Source organism: Macrobrachium rosenbergii, chromosome 14, assembly GCF_040412425.1.
Source record: "Macrobrachium rosenbergii isolate ZJJX-2024 chromosome 14, ASM4041242v1, whole genome shotgun sequence".
NCBI classification, from domain to species: Eukaryota; Metazoa; Arthropoda; class Malacostraca; order Decapoda; family Palaemonidae; genus Macrobrachium; species Macrobrachium rosenbergii.
In genome coordinates this window covers 26,746,575-26,759,388 of record NC_089754.1, presented here as the reverse complement: position 1 = coordinate 26,759,388, position 12,814 = coordinate 26,746,575, and the positions used below count along the sequence as shown (strand labels likewise).

The window sequence follows — 12,814 nt, the reverse complement described above, 5'->3', positions numbered from 1 at the left end:
AATATAAGTGCTATGTTGTAGTTTCCTTATATTATGCCGTTTGGAGTTTGTAAAGACTTGTGTGAGTAAGTGCAAAATATATTTTTGAGAGTTGGTGAAAATGGCACCAGTATGTGATTTTTTTCTATTTTTTTGCAGATTGGTACCTGAGATTATGAGCACTGGAGACTTGATTCAGAAAGTTGCTTCAGATCTTGTTCAAGGTGGTCATCTGAAAGGACACAAGAAAATGAATCTTCCCTCCCAGCAGAATTGGTCTTCCCGTAGCCTTCCTTCTCTTCCTGTGGCTCCCCTTCATAGGCTTCTTTCAGATGGATGGAATAATATGACTGAAAGGTAGATATCAAGCTCTTCATTCATGCAGAACACTTTATTGTAAAGATAAAGATGTTAAAGGACTAGGTGCAATATTGATGTTTATTGTGGCAATTTCATGATACATCATGTAAGTGTATTATACTGAAAACTACATCTCGTGAAGATTATAGATAGATGTCCTTCCCAACTCCCTAGTTATCTTGGCTTGGGACTACCACCAAGTTGGGCTGGCTTGCAACCTTAGTGGCTGGGTTAAGATGGTTAATTTTATATCATAGTGAAAACCTTTTACAGCTATTTTATGCCAACTCAGCTAAGTCGCCCCTTTAAATTTTTATTGGAAAATTCTTAACTGTAGACATAAGTGACTTGCATAGACATACAAAATATCAGATTCAGTTCCTCATAGTTAAAATGTTTTAGTAGAAAAGGTACGTCTTTTTAAAAAAGCAATTTTTCTAAGTTTGAGGCTCATAATTTCATATTGGATTTTTTAGGAAACCCACATTGTACATGCAGATTTGTTATTATGGCACTGAAATATTTTCATATATAACATCAAGTAGCCTTTAGGCTACATAGGTATCATACAAGATCAAAATTTTCTTTCACAGTGGTTGGGTGATATTGCAGGTGCCCTCTTGAAAATATGGAATGGTGTGAAACATTTTTGTCATGAGACAGTAATTACAGGATTGTTATTTAAGTACTGATAACGGTTTAATGTGAGCTCTTATCTTTCAGGGCTTTAAAATGGACTTGTTTTTCCAACTGGTTTGACCATTTGACCAATGATAGAGGGAGTTAGAGGGAGTTTCTTTACAATTTTTAAATTTTTTTATCTAAGATTCATCTACAATACTAACAAAATTATTTGATCTACTGCATGTGGCTTCAGATTGAATTTTTTCTTATTAAATTTAAATGTGTGTTTTATATTTCTGCAGTTTCTCCAATTTCAGGAGTGTATAAAACTAAAATGGAACACACCAACTGATTGATACTGCATATTTTTATAAACTGGGATGTAGAATTTGATAATGAGATCTGAATGCTTCTAAAAGCACTTCCCTGGTTTCAGAGAGCTAAAAATTGCTATATTGCCTATTTGATGTAAGGTAAGATTATAAGGGTCCATGTTAGGTCGGAAGTAGCTGTGTTGTTTTTCAGTATTACTACAGTAACCTTTTCTGTCATTCCTACAAACATCTCGACAGTTCATTTCTCAAGTAAAAAGCTATCACTTTTTACTTCGCAATTGTGTCTGTGCTCCAGTTTTTTGGGACAAGAGTATGGCTGTCAATTATTTCAAGGTAGGTTTCATTGGTATAATAATCTTTTAGAAGTCTCACCGATATGTTGAGATCTTTATAGTATCTTCATAATTCTTAAGGAATTTCTAAAGCTTTGACCACTTTTTACTATTCCTCTATTAAATTTTTTTTTACTTTTCCTTGTTAACCAGGCTTATCCTTGTAACCTACAGGCTTTCAAGGTAAAATTCCAACTGTTGTTCATTTTGGTTCAGTGAATCAGATGGCACTTATTGGCGTTCATATTCCTCAGCCTTAGACTAATTTGTTTCTGAATTAATTTCTTGTCTTCTCTTCACACCTTGAAACCTTCACCCACATGGTCAAATCAGTGGACAAAAGTAACCTGTTTTAGAGCCTCAGAGAAAATGAGTTTTTTAAATAAATGAAGTTTATCATATAATGGTATTGTTCTGGTAAGGGTGTATATACGAACAGAAAAGTACCATGAAATAATGGTAAATTTATTTCATATTTTAGGAGAGCTCTTTTAATATCATCCAAGTTTAGCTCCTTAGGGATAAAAATTCATTTGCTTAATAATAACCCAGTCAGTCAAGTGTCCCCAGTATCACAGTTTTATGTTTAAAAACAGAAAAAAATTGTAGTTTCACAGCATGTGCTAACCAACACTATACCACATTGCCCTTTTCCCTCCCTTCCCTTCCCCATGTTCATTTACATGTGATGGGGAGATCCTTCTGGTATGTTGAGTGAGGACTGTTCAACATTATGTGCAAAGAACCATGGAGTGACAAGTCTATGGGCCATTCTTGTCTTCAAGATAAAGAATGAAGCATGTTAACCCTTTAACGCCGAAGCTCTATTTACAAAAACGTCTCCCGTATGCCGGCGGCGTTCAGGGAGTTAGCGCTGAAGCGGAAAAAAAGTTTTTTTCAAAAAATCACAGCACGCTTAGTTTTTAAGATTAAGAGTTCATTTTTGGCTCATTTTTTTTATCATTGCCTGAAGTTTAGTATGCAACCACCAGAAATGAAAAAAAAAATCATTATCATATATAAATATTGGAATATATGACAGCGAAAAAAAAAACTCGTATATAATTGTATACAAATCACGCTGTAAGCAAAATGGTTAAAGCTAATGAGTTAATTTTTTTAGTTGTATTGTACACTAAATTGCAATGATTTTGGTATATAACAAATTTTAAAATGATCAAAGCAACACAGAAAAATATTATCACAAAATGATGCATGAATTAAGTAATGAGCGGACGTAAAAAATTTTTTTTCAAAATTCACCATAAATTGAAATATTGTGCTAGAGACTTCCTGTTTGTTGAAAAATGAAGCTAATTGATTGAATATTACTAGACTGTAAGTGATTTAGCTTACAATTGCAGTTTTCGACCATTTCGGTCGAGTTAAAGTTGACCGAAAGTCGAATTTTTTCTATTTATCGTGATTTATATGGAAATATTTCAAAACTGATAAAAGCTACAACCATGAGTTATTTTTTGTTGTATTGTACATGAAATTGCGCACATTTTCATATATAAAACTTGATGTAATGACTAATATAAAATAGTGCAAATATTACGACAACGAGACGAAAGAATTTCTGAGATGTTCGGCCGAGTTACCGAGCAGACGTAAGGAAAATGTTTTTTTCAAAAATTCACCATAAATCGAAATATTGTGCTAGAGACTTCCAATTTATTGCAAAATGAAGGTAAACGATTGAATATTACTATAATGTAAGAGTTTTAGCTTACAATTGCATATTTTTACCATTTCGGTCGAGTTAAAGTTGACCGAAGGTTGAAATTTTGGCAGTTATCGTGATTTACAGTATGTGAAAATATTTCAAAACTGATAAAAGCTACAACCATGAGCTATTTTCTGTTGTATTCTACATGAAATTGCGCACATTTTCGTATATAAAAGTTTATGTAACGACTAATGTAAAACGATGCAAACATTACGACAACATGACGAAAAGAATTTCTGAGATGTTTGGCGGAGTTACAGCACGAGACGTAAGGAAAAAATTTTTTTTTCAGAAATTCACCATAAATCGAAATATTGTGCTAGAGACTTCCAGTTTGTTGCAAAATGAAGGTACATGATTGAATATTACTAGAATGTAAGAGTTTTAGCTTATAATTGCGTTTTTTTACCATTTCGGTCGAGTTAAAGTTGACTGAAGGTTGAAAATTTGGCAGTTATCGTGATTTATATGAAAATATTTCAAAATTGATAAAAGCGACAACCATGAGTTATTTTCTGTTGTATTCTACATGAAATTGCGCACATTTCCATATATAAAACTTCATGTAACGACTAATATAAAACAGTGCAAACATTACGACAACGTGATTTAAAGAATTTCTGGCGGACGTAAGGGAAAAGTTTTTTCAAAAATTCATCATAAATCGAAATATTGTGCTAGAGACTTCCAATTGGTTGCAAAATGAAGGTAAATGATTGAATATTACTAGATCGTAAGAGTTTTAGCTTAAAATTGCGTTTTTGACCATTTCGGTCGAGTCAAAGTTGACCGAAGGTTGAAATTTTGGCAGTTATCGTGGTTTATATGAAAATATTTCCAAACTGATAAAAGCTACAACCATTGGTTGTATTTTGCTGTATTGTACATGAAATTGCTCACATTTTCATATATAAAACTTTATGTAAAGGCTAGTATAGAACAGTGCAAAAATTACGACAAAATGACAAAAGAATTTATGAAATTTTCGGCTGAGTTACCGCGTCGTGCGTAAAAAAATTTTTTCAAAAATTCACCATAAATCGAAATATTGTGCTAGAGACTTCCAATTTGTTGCAAAATGAAGGTACATGATTGAATATTACTAGAATGTAAGAGTTTTAGCTTACAATTGCGTTTTTCGACCATTTCGGTCGAGTCAAAGTTGACCAAAGGTTGAAATTTTTTGTAGTCGACGTACGGTACATCCACTTGGCACCCAACAGACAATTTTAGTCGACGTATGATACTTCCAATAGGCGTTTAAGGGTTAAGATGAATATGATATCTCACTTGCTGAGACAGGCCATTCCAAAGATCTGTAATAACATGTCAGGTGGCAGTGCGGAACAGTTAAGAGTGCAAGTCATGAAATCAGAGCACGCTATACTTTATTTCTGCCACTTTTTAATGTACTGGGAATGTTTCTATAGTTTTCAGGACAGGTACCTTTCAGTGCTAGTCCACCTTTTCTGTTATTTAGTAAAGGGGTCTCACACACACAAATAGTTAGATTTGCTTTCACTGGGACCAATAGCGATGGGGGTCAAGTATTTCCTTCTGGGATGACCTTGGGGGTTCTTCATCTTTCATTTATTCATAACTATCTATAGTCATTAATATGTCTTAACTAGAGATGTCCACTTGCATTATGTTAAGTGTGACTCGGCTCCTTACTTTACACTCATTTTATTCACTCTTACTTTAAAACAGCCCTCTTATGAGTTATTGCATCCTTGGTCCCGGACTCATACTAGTCCTACAGGTGCACATAAACACTGGGTATATTCAATGATGTTCTTCCCAAATAAATTGCAAATCAGACTTACTGATTTATAATGGAATAAACTGATTTTTGATACTCTAGTGGTAATTTTTTCAGTGAAACTCATCAATCTATAAGGAGTTCCCTCCTCATAGTTAAACCCAAGAATATAATGAGTTTCCTTCTTGTAGTTAAACCTATCAGTCTTATAAGGAGTTCCATTGTATATAAACTATCAATCCTATAGGGAGTTCCCTCCTCACAGACCAAAAAATTTAGGTCTAATTTCCAAACTACATGAAACATGTGGTAGGGTGACTGAGGGGTTCATGTTCTAGCTGGCACATATTTGAGATCTTAGACAAAACACTGTAAGTTTGTGGACATTTGAGTCTTCTGAATGTATGCATATACAGTACCGTAAACCCCCTGTATTCGCAGGGGATGCGTACCGCAACCCCCCCCCCGCCAATAGCTAAAATCCGTGAATACTTAAAACCCCTCTAAAAACACTTAGAACTGCCTATTTTGATAGTTTAAACACAAGAAAAACCCTCTAAAAATGCTTATACAGTAATTAGTGAATATTTCTCAGTGAAAAATACCGCGAATGGGCAAATTTTCCGTGAATAAGGGGTAGATACGTTCCACAGAGAAATCCGCGAATACGTGAGTCCGCGAATCATGTTTAATACCATAAATGATTGATAGATTTGTTTAATAAAAAGTTTTCTATCACAGAAACTCAGTTTTTTTTTTAATTTTCCGTGAATAATGGGTAGATACGTTCCACAGAGAAATCCGCGAATACGTGAGTCCGCGAATCATGTTTAATACCATAAATGATTGATAGATTTGTTTAATAAAAAGTTTTCTATCACAGAAACTCAGTTTTTTCTTCATGTCAGATGTGTCTCAGGCTACCAGATATAAAAAAGTTGTGATTTTATAGTAGTATGTGCAATATGAGTTACATGGAAGATTCTAGTTTGAAATTATGGTCCTTAAAGGTGGAAAAATGTTAGTTTTCCTATGTGGTTGTTTTAGGGCTAAAGATTAATGGTGTCCATTCCTAACCTAAGTAGAATTGACAGCAAATAGATTGTACAGTGAATTCTAATGAGTCTGTCAAAATCTGATAGGATGATCTAGGAAGTTCCTGAAATTCAAATAAATTAGCATGAAATGGCCCATTAAATTTTGGTATCCTTTGAGCAGGTCAGATGCTTCCCATGATGGTCAGAATTGCAGAGTTTCACAGTCCCTTTCTCGCCTTATATATGCTTTTACAAGCCAACTTCTTTGCACAAGCAACAAGTTTCTTATGGTAAGTAATATTCTTAGTTGTTGATCATGTTTTTTATTCATTTCATTTACTTATGGTGTTGAAAGAATGCTGGTGTAAATAAAATCTAAAATATCCTGTCATCTATCAGATTTAGAACATAAGGTATCGATTTGAGTAAGGCTTATTAGGAAATTAAAATTATGTTCCCTTTGTATTAGTTTTATTAACATGAATACAGATTGACACTTTCTGTAAGAACAGTTTTTATAGTTAGGTATTAATTTCTTCCTTGGTGCTTGATGATTTAACTCCTAAAATTTTGAAGGTCTGAGATGCACTGAAAGTGAAAAAACGAAATGGTTGTATGGGTACTGACCATAAACATGAGCAGATGATAGCATGCTATGCCTAAAGGACACTTGGCAGTTGCCTTGAGCTTCTCCTCAGGAGTAAATGCTTTCCTCCTCCTCTTCTCACCAGTAGCATGAGACACAGATGGGCATTTTGTAGACGTGATGGATGCTTATCCAAAAAAGGAGTTGTAATTCAGAATTATACATATATTTGGAGATTTGAATTCCGAGTTGAACTTTACTATTTTTTGTCTTTCCTACTTACCCATGGAAATTTTTAAAAGACTGATTTGAATTGCAGGTTTTTGTCCACAGTAGAGGTAAACAGGTACATTTAATGTGTTTGCATTAGAAAGGGTTCCCAAATATACCCAGTGAGGGATGAACAAGTTGCACCTCCTTTGTGGCAGAAACAAATTTGTTTTAGGTTATGTGAAACATCTTATTCTCTTTATTTTGATTGAATGGTTGTTTTCTATGACCATCTTTTGTATTCTAGACATCCACTGTAGTCAGGAAAATAAGTTGAAGTAAATTATCACTTATGTGGTTTTTAACATTATATGGAAAATGTTGTGGACTTATCATTCAGTGCAGTTGTTTATATATGAGTATATATGAACAAGTTTATAACTTTGTTAATGGATTCAGATTCCTTTATAAATGTAAAATATGGGTTTTGAAAGATGATGCAAAACTGATTGAAGTCATGATTATGAAATTATGTAAATGGAGTATCGCACTGTATCATTCTTTTAAAATATTTAAAAATACTTTCGATTTGTTGGGTAACAATGTTATTTAAAAGTTTAATAATAATTATTTTTCCTCATACTTTAATATCTATTTTTTCAACTGCAGCTCGGATGCATAGAGGCCCTAGCGCAGCTCAGTGAGAGATGCCCACCAGCACTTTATCCAGCAGCATGGGGCTGTCATATTCCTCCCCATAAGTTAAAGTAAGTTAATGGAAATCATAATTACCATAATCCATAAATCGATAAAATCTTTAATTCTTCTCAATCGTAATGTTTCAAAATTTGTTTTATCTTAGAGAACAGTCTTGGAAAGAATGAATGATTGAAGATTTTGACTTGGAAATTTAGGCAGAAAGTGTCTAAGTTGGAAGATTGTGGAAACAACTGATTTCATGATTAACTCCATTTTTAGAGAATCTGACTTTAATTAAAGCCTTATTGATTATAATTATGTTCAAGCACAGCTGTCGTTACTTGCAAGCTGTTTGCTCCAATACCATTTGAGTCTTAATATTGAAGTAGTTTTCATAACATGAATAATCTGAACTATTTTTCATTGTCTTTTGCTTGGATGCATCCTTTTCTGACTTCTTAAAGTACTACATTTGTGGGCCACAGATTGGGAAGCAATGATAATTTTCGGGCCTTTACTATCAAGGGACATCTCACTCAGCTTCAACCACTGATTCATTGTCTATAGCCTTTGATGAGATGGAATGCTCTGGTAATAAGTACAGTGATAGGGTTGTATCTGTGAAGCATAAAAACTTTATGTGTGATTTTTCATATTCTTTGTTTTCTTGTCTTCTTTTTATTTAAAGTTCAATGACTTCATTTCAGTTAGATAATTAAAATGTTTTGTGTATTCCGTGGTAGCTGTGATTGGTTGGGCTTTTAATTCCACTTGGGATTTACTGGGCATTGCATAAGTAATTTGGAATAATTATGGACCTGTGATAATTTCTGCTCCATTGTGTTGAATTCTTTAAAGATATTAGAGAATTAATTTAGATATTTTACACTTTCTAGTCATTAATTTTATTATAATATTTATTCACAGAAGTCAAGGGAACATAGGTAATTGTTTCATTATCCAATCTGTGGTTCTTTTATTGTTATTTTAATATTTTGTCTTGCAGTTTTGAAATATAATTTAGAAAACATGCAATTTTATCTGTTTATTTTCTTTAAAACAGCGAAGGACACACTCATATAGGTCTTGTTACCATGGTGTTGTCTCTGGCGGGTGAAGCACCTGTAGCAGGAGATCTCACAGTTCAACAGAATATTCTCACAGTTGCCTCAAACATTATTACGGGTAAGGCTCCAGGAATGCTGCTTATCAGCAAGTTGAAATTTTTAATTTTGGTGTTATTTATTGATCAGTCTTATTGAAGAACTTTAGCGAGAATAATTTTTGTGATTGATCAGCTTTGAACTCAGTAGATATATCTTGCAGAAGTTATGGACATTGTACCTAGGTCTTATGTTTTCAAAGGTTTTTGCATTGTTGATAAAATGTTTTGGTGATTTGGTAAGCATACACCATGTATTTTGTTTTAAATAATTTACAAATTTGATTCATCTGGTTCAGTATTTACCTGTCTAGAAATGGTAAATATTGTTTTTTAAAATTTCTACATTAAGTTGTAACAGGGTGCCAGAGGATCTGTGACTAAAGATGTTTCATTTCTGCATAAATAATTTCTTAGAGGTAGTGAATTTGCAAGCAAAACCAAGTACAGGCTGTTCTCATGAGAATATGGGCTATAGATTGCTGCACATATTATAAATTTTATGTTTCAGGGACATCACCTGTTCTGGGAATTAATGTACAAGGTCAATATGGAGCCAAGTCTAGTTTTTACAGTAATGAATAACATTGATAGGAACTACCCTAGGTACATGAATATATTACAAATTAAAGAAAAAATTGGTGTAAATAACTTTGAGAAATTACCATGATGCGAGGGACACTCAGTTTATCTGCAGTAGTTTTTGCCATTCAGTGTACATAAAATACCATATTTGGCAGCACATAAGACCACCTTTCCTCCCTCCCCCCCAAAATGGCTCAGAATTTACATTGGGATCATTTATGCAAAGTTGAGGTATTTAGTAGGCTAATGTTAACCCACATGTTGCACAATAGCATTGCTAGTACCTATCCTTTATCATTATCATTATATTATTGTTATTACAGTAAAATACCTCATAACAGGCACCCTTGGGACAAAAGGGCTGCTGGTTGCCTGACTCTGCTGGTAGTGTGAAGAATGATTAAGTTCATACATCGGTACAACAGATGACAGACACATTCACACATTGATGCATTATACAGCTGACACAAATGTGCTGAATCTACACACAGCAGAGTACTTAATTTACTTTTGCTTCTCTCTCTCATCAATTTTAACAAAATAATTTGGGGTTGCTTATGTTAATAATAAAACAAAAAATATTTATGTTCTTGGGTTTTTGTATGTTTGGCATATTTTATTAAGCATAACTGGCTAGAACTACTGCAATCAACTGTTTTGTTAGGTTATTCTGTTCATTATTGTATTGTATGTTATTTTAGAAGCAATTCAGTTTGAAGGTATATCTCTGAAAATTTTAACTAGTGAAATTCAGTTTTTTCACGCAGAGTAACTTGAACAGGAATTTGTTTGAACTTGATATCTATCTAGTATTGTAGTCATTTTTGTATTTTTTTAAGAAGGAAAATGTCAAACAACAGAATTACCATAAGGAAAGAAGGGGAAAATTATATTGAGGGCATTATTTACAATCATTCAGTGCATGTAAATTTTGACATTTGTAATTGTAATTATTCTTTTAACAAAGTAGATTCTCTACAATATTGGCTTTACTTTTTTGGTATCCACTTTTAGGTATTGCTGTAGAAGCACTTCGACAAGGTAAAGAAGATTTGCCTGGTGGGAATAAGATGCCTTGGTCACTCTTTGGAATGTCTCAGGTGGGTTGAGGTTCTGGTCACATCTTATGCTTCTTTTCTTAGAAGTTTGTCAAATTCTGCTTTTAATTTTGATTGGTTTGAATTATCAGTTGTTAAAGATGTGGATTTCCGAACATTAGATGTTATAAGAAATTTTTTACTCTGCACTTCATGTGATTAATTAAATCAGGTCTAACTGAGCGTACTTCAAGTGATTAATTAAGTGAGGTCTGACGGAGTCGTTGATATGAAACTCCGAGAGAATATTAAGGTTGTAGATTATTGATTTCTATGATATGGGTCAGAAGTAGATAAAAGAATTCCTAAGAATTCCTGTTTATTGCATTTTTGGGTTGTTATTTATGCATTTTCAATGTTTCTTTCCCATTGATGATCTCTAAATGTGCCAGTATGGGGCTATGAAGGTCATTTATAAATATCTTATTTCCATATCCTTTGCTTTATCTTTTGTTCAGTCAAAGTCTTCAGCGAGTAAAATTTATCTATTGGAAATGCATTTTGAAGTACAATTGGTATTAGCTAGTTTACTCATGTTTATCATGTATTTATTGTTTCCGTATGTAGAGTAATTTATGTAGTTGTTTATAAGTGTGGAAAATATGGATACTTGAAAATTCACTTTCAAAACAATAATGAGAAAAAGATGAAACCAAATTGTCACAAAATATTGCAGCATCATGAATTTAGCTTCACCTGAATTTTATCTTGCATATAAATTGATACTTACTTTAAAGCAAAAAATGACTGATAGGATTCCCAGCATTTTTGTTTTTATTTATTGCTGTCAGTAACTATTTTGTCTAGGTTATCAGAAATGCTGGGCAGCATCATTTATATTTCAATCTGATTTTAATTTTGCTCTCAAGTTGTTTTCCTAAAGGTAACATTTTTCTTTTATGGTATTGTATTAACCCTTAAATGCCTGTTGGACGTAGCAAACATCGACTAAAATTGTCTGTTGAATGCCGAGTGGACGTAGCAAACGTCCACTACAAAAAATTTCAACCTTCGGTCAACTTTGACTTGACCGAAATGGTCGAAAAACGCAATTGTAAGCTAAAACTCTTACATTCTAGTAATATTCAATCATGTACCTTCATTTTGCAACAAATTGGAAGTCTCTAGCACAATATTTCGATTTATGGTGAATTTTGAAAAAACTGTTTTCTTACGCCCACGCGGTAACTCGGCCGAAAATTTCGGAAATTCTTTCGTCATTTTGTCGTAATTTTTGCACGGTTCTATATTAGCCGTTACATAAAGTTTTATATATGAAAATGTGCGCAATTTCTTGTACAATACAACAGAAAATAACTCATGGTTGTAGCTTTTATCAGTTTTGAAATATTTTCATATAAATCACGATAACTGCCAAAATTTCAACCTTCGGTCAAATTTGACTCGACCGAAATGGTCAAAAAACGCAATTGTAAGCTAAAACTCTTACATTTTCTAGTAATATTCAATCATTTACCTTCATTTTGCAACCAATTGGAAGTCTCTAGCACAATATTTCGATTTATGGTGAATTTTTGGAAAAAACTTTTTTCCTTACGTCCGCGCCAGAAATTCTTTAAATCACGTTGTCGTAATGTTTGCACTGTTTTATATTAGTCGTTACATAAAGTTTTATATATGGAAATGTGCGCAATTTCATGTAGAATACAACAGAAAATAACTCATGGTTGTAGCTTTTATCAGTTTTGAAATATTTTCATATAAATCACGATAACTGCCAAAAATTTCAAGCTTCGGTCAACTTTAACTCGACCGAAATGGTAAAAAAACGCAATTATAAGCTAAAACTCTTACATTCTAGTAATATTCAATCATGTACTTTCATTTTGCAACAAACTGGAAGTCTCTAGCACAATATTTCGATTTATGGTGAATTTCTGAAAAAATTTTTTCCCTTACGTCTGCTTGCGCTGAGTAACTCGGCCGAACATCTCAGAAATGCTTTTCGTCATGTTGTCGTAATGTTTGCATCGTTTTACATTAGTCGTTACATAAACTTTTATGTATGAAAATGTGTGCAATTTCATGTAGAATACAACAGAAATTAGCTCATGGTTGTAGCTTTTATCAGTTTTGAAATATTTTCACATAAATCACGATAACTGCCAAAATTTCAACCTTCAGTCAACTTTAACTCGACCGAAATGGTAAAAAAACGCAATTGTAAGCTAAAACTCTTACATTCTAGTAATATTCAATTGTTTACCTTCATTTTGCAATAAATTGGAAGTCTCTAGCACAATATTTCGATTTATGGTGAATTTAAAAAAAAAACATTTTCCTTACATCTGCG

At 33.1% G+C, this 12,814-nt stretch overlaps 1 protein-coding gene across 1 annotated transcript in view; it reads left to right on the top strand.

Annotated features, from left to right (window-relative positions):
- LOC136845828 (huntingtin-like) overlaps positions 1–12,814 on the top strand; it is a 121,008-nt gene that overhangs the window by 37,002 nt on the left and 71,192 nt on the right. The window contains 5 exon segments of the mRNA XM_067116210.1: positions 139–336; positions 6,343–6,451; positions 7,627–7,724; positions 8,720–8,841; positions 10,418–10,503. Coding sequence (XP_066972311.1) covers positions 139–336; positions 6,343–6,451; positions 7,627–7,724; positions 8,720–8,841; positions 10,418–10,503 — 613 coding nt within the window.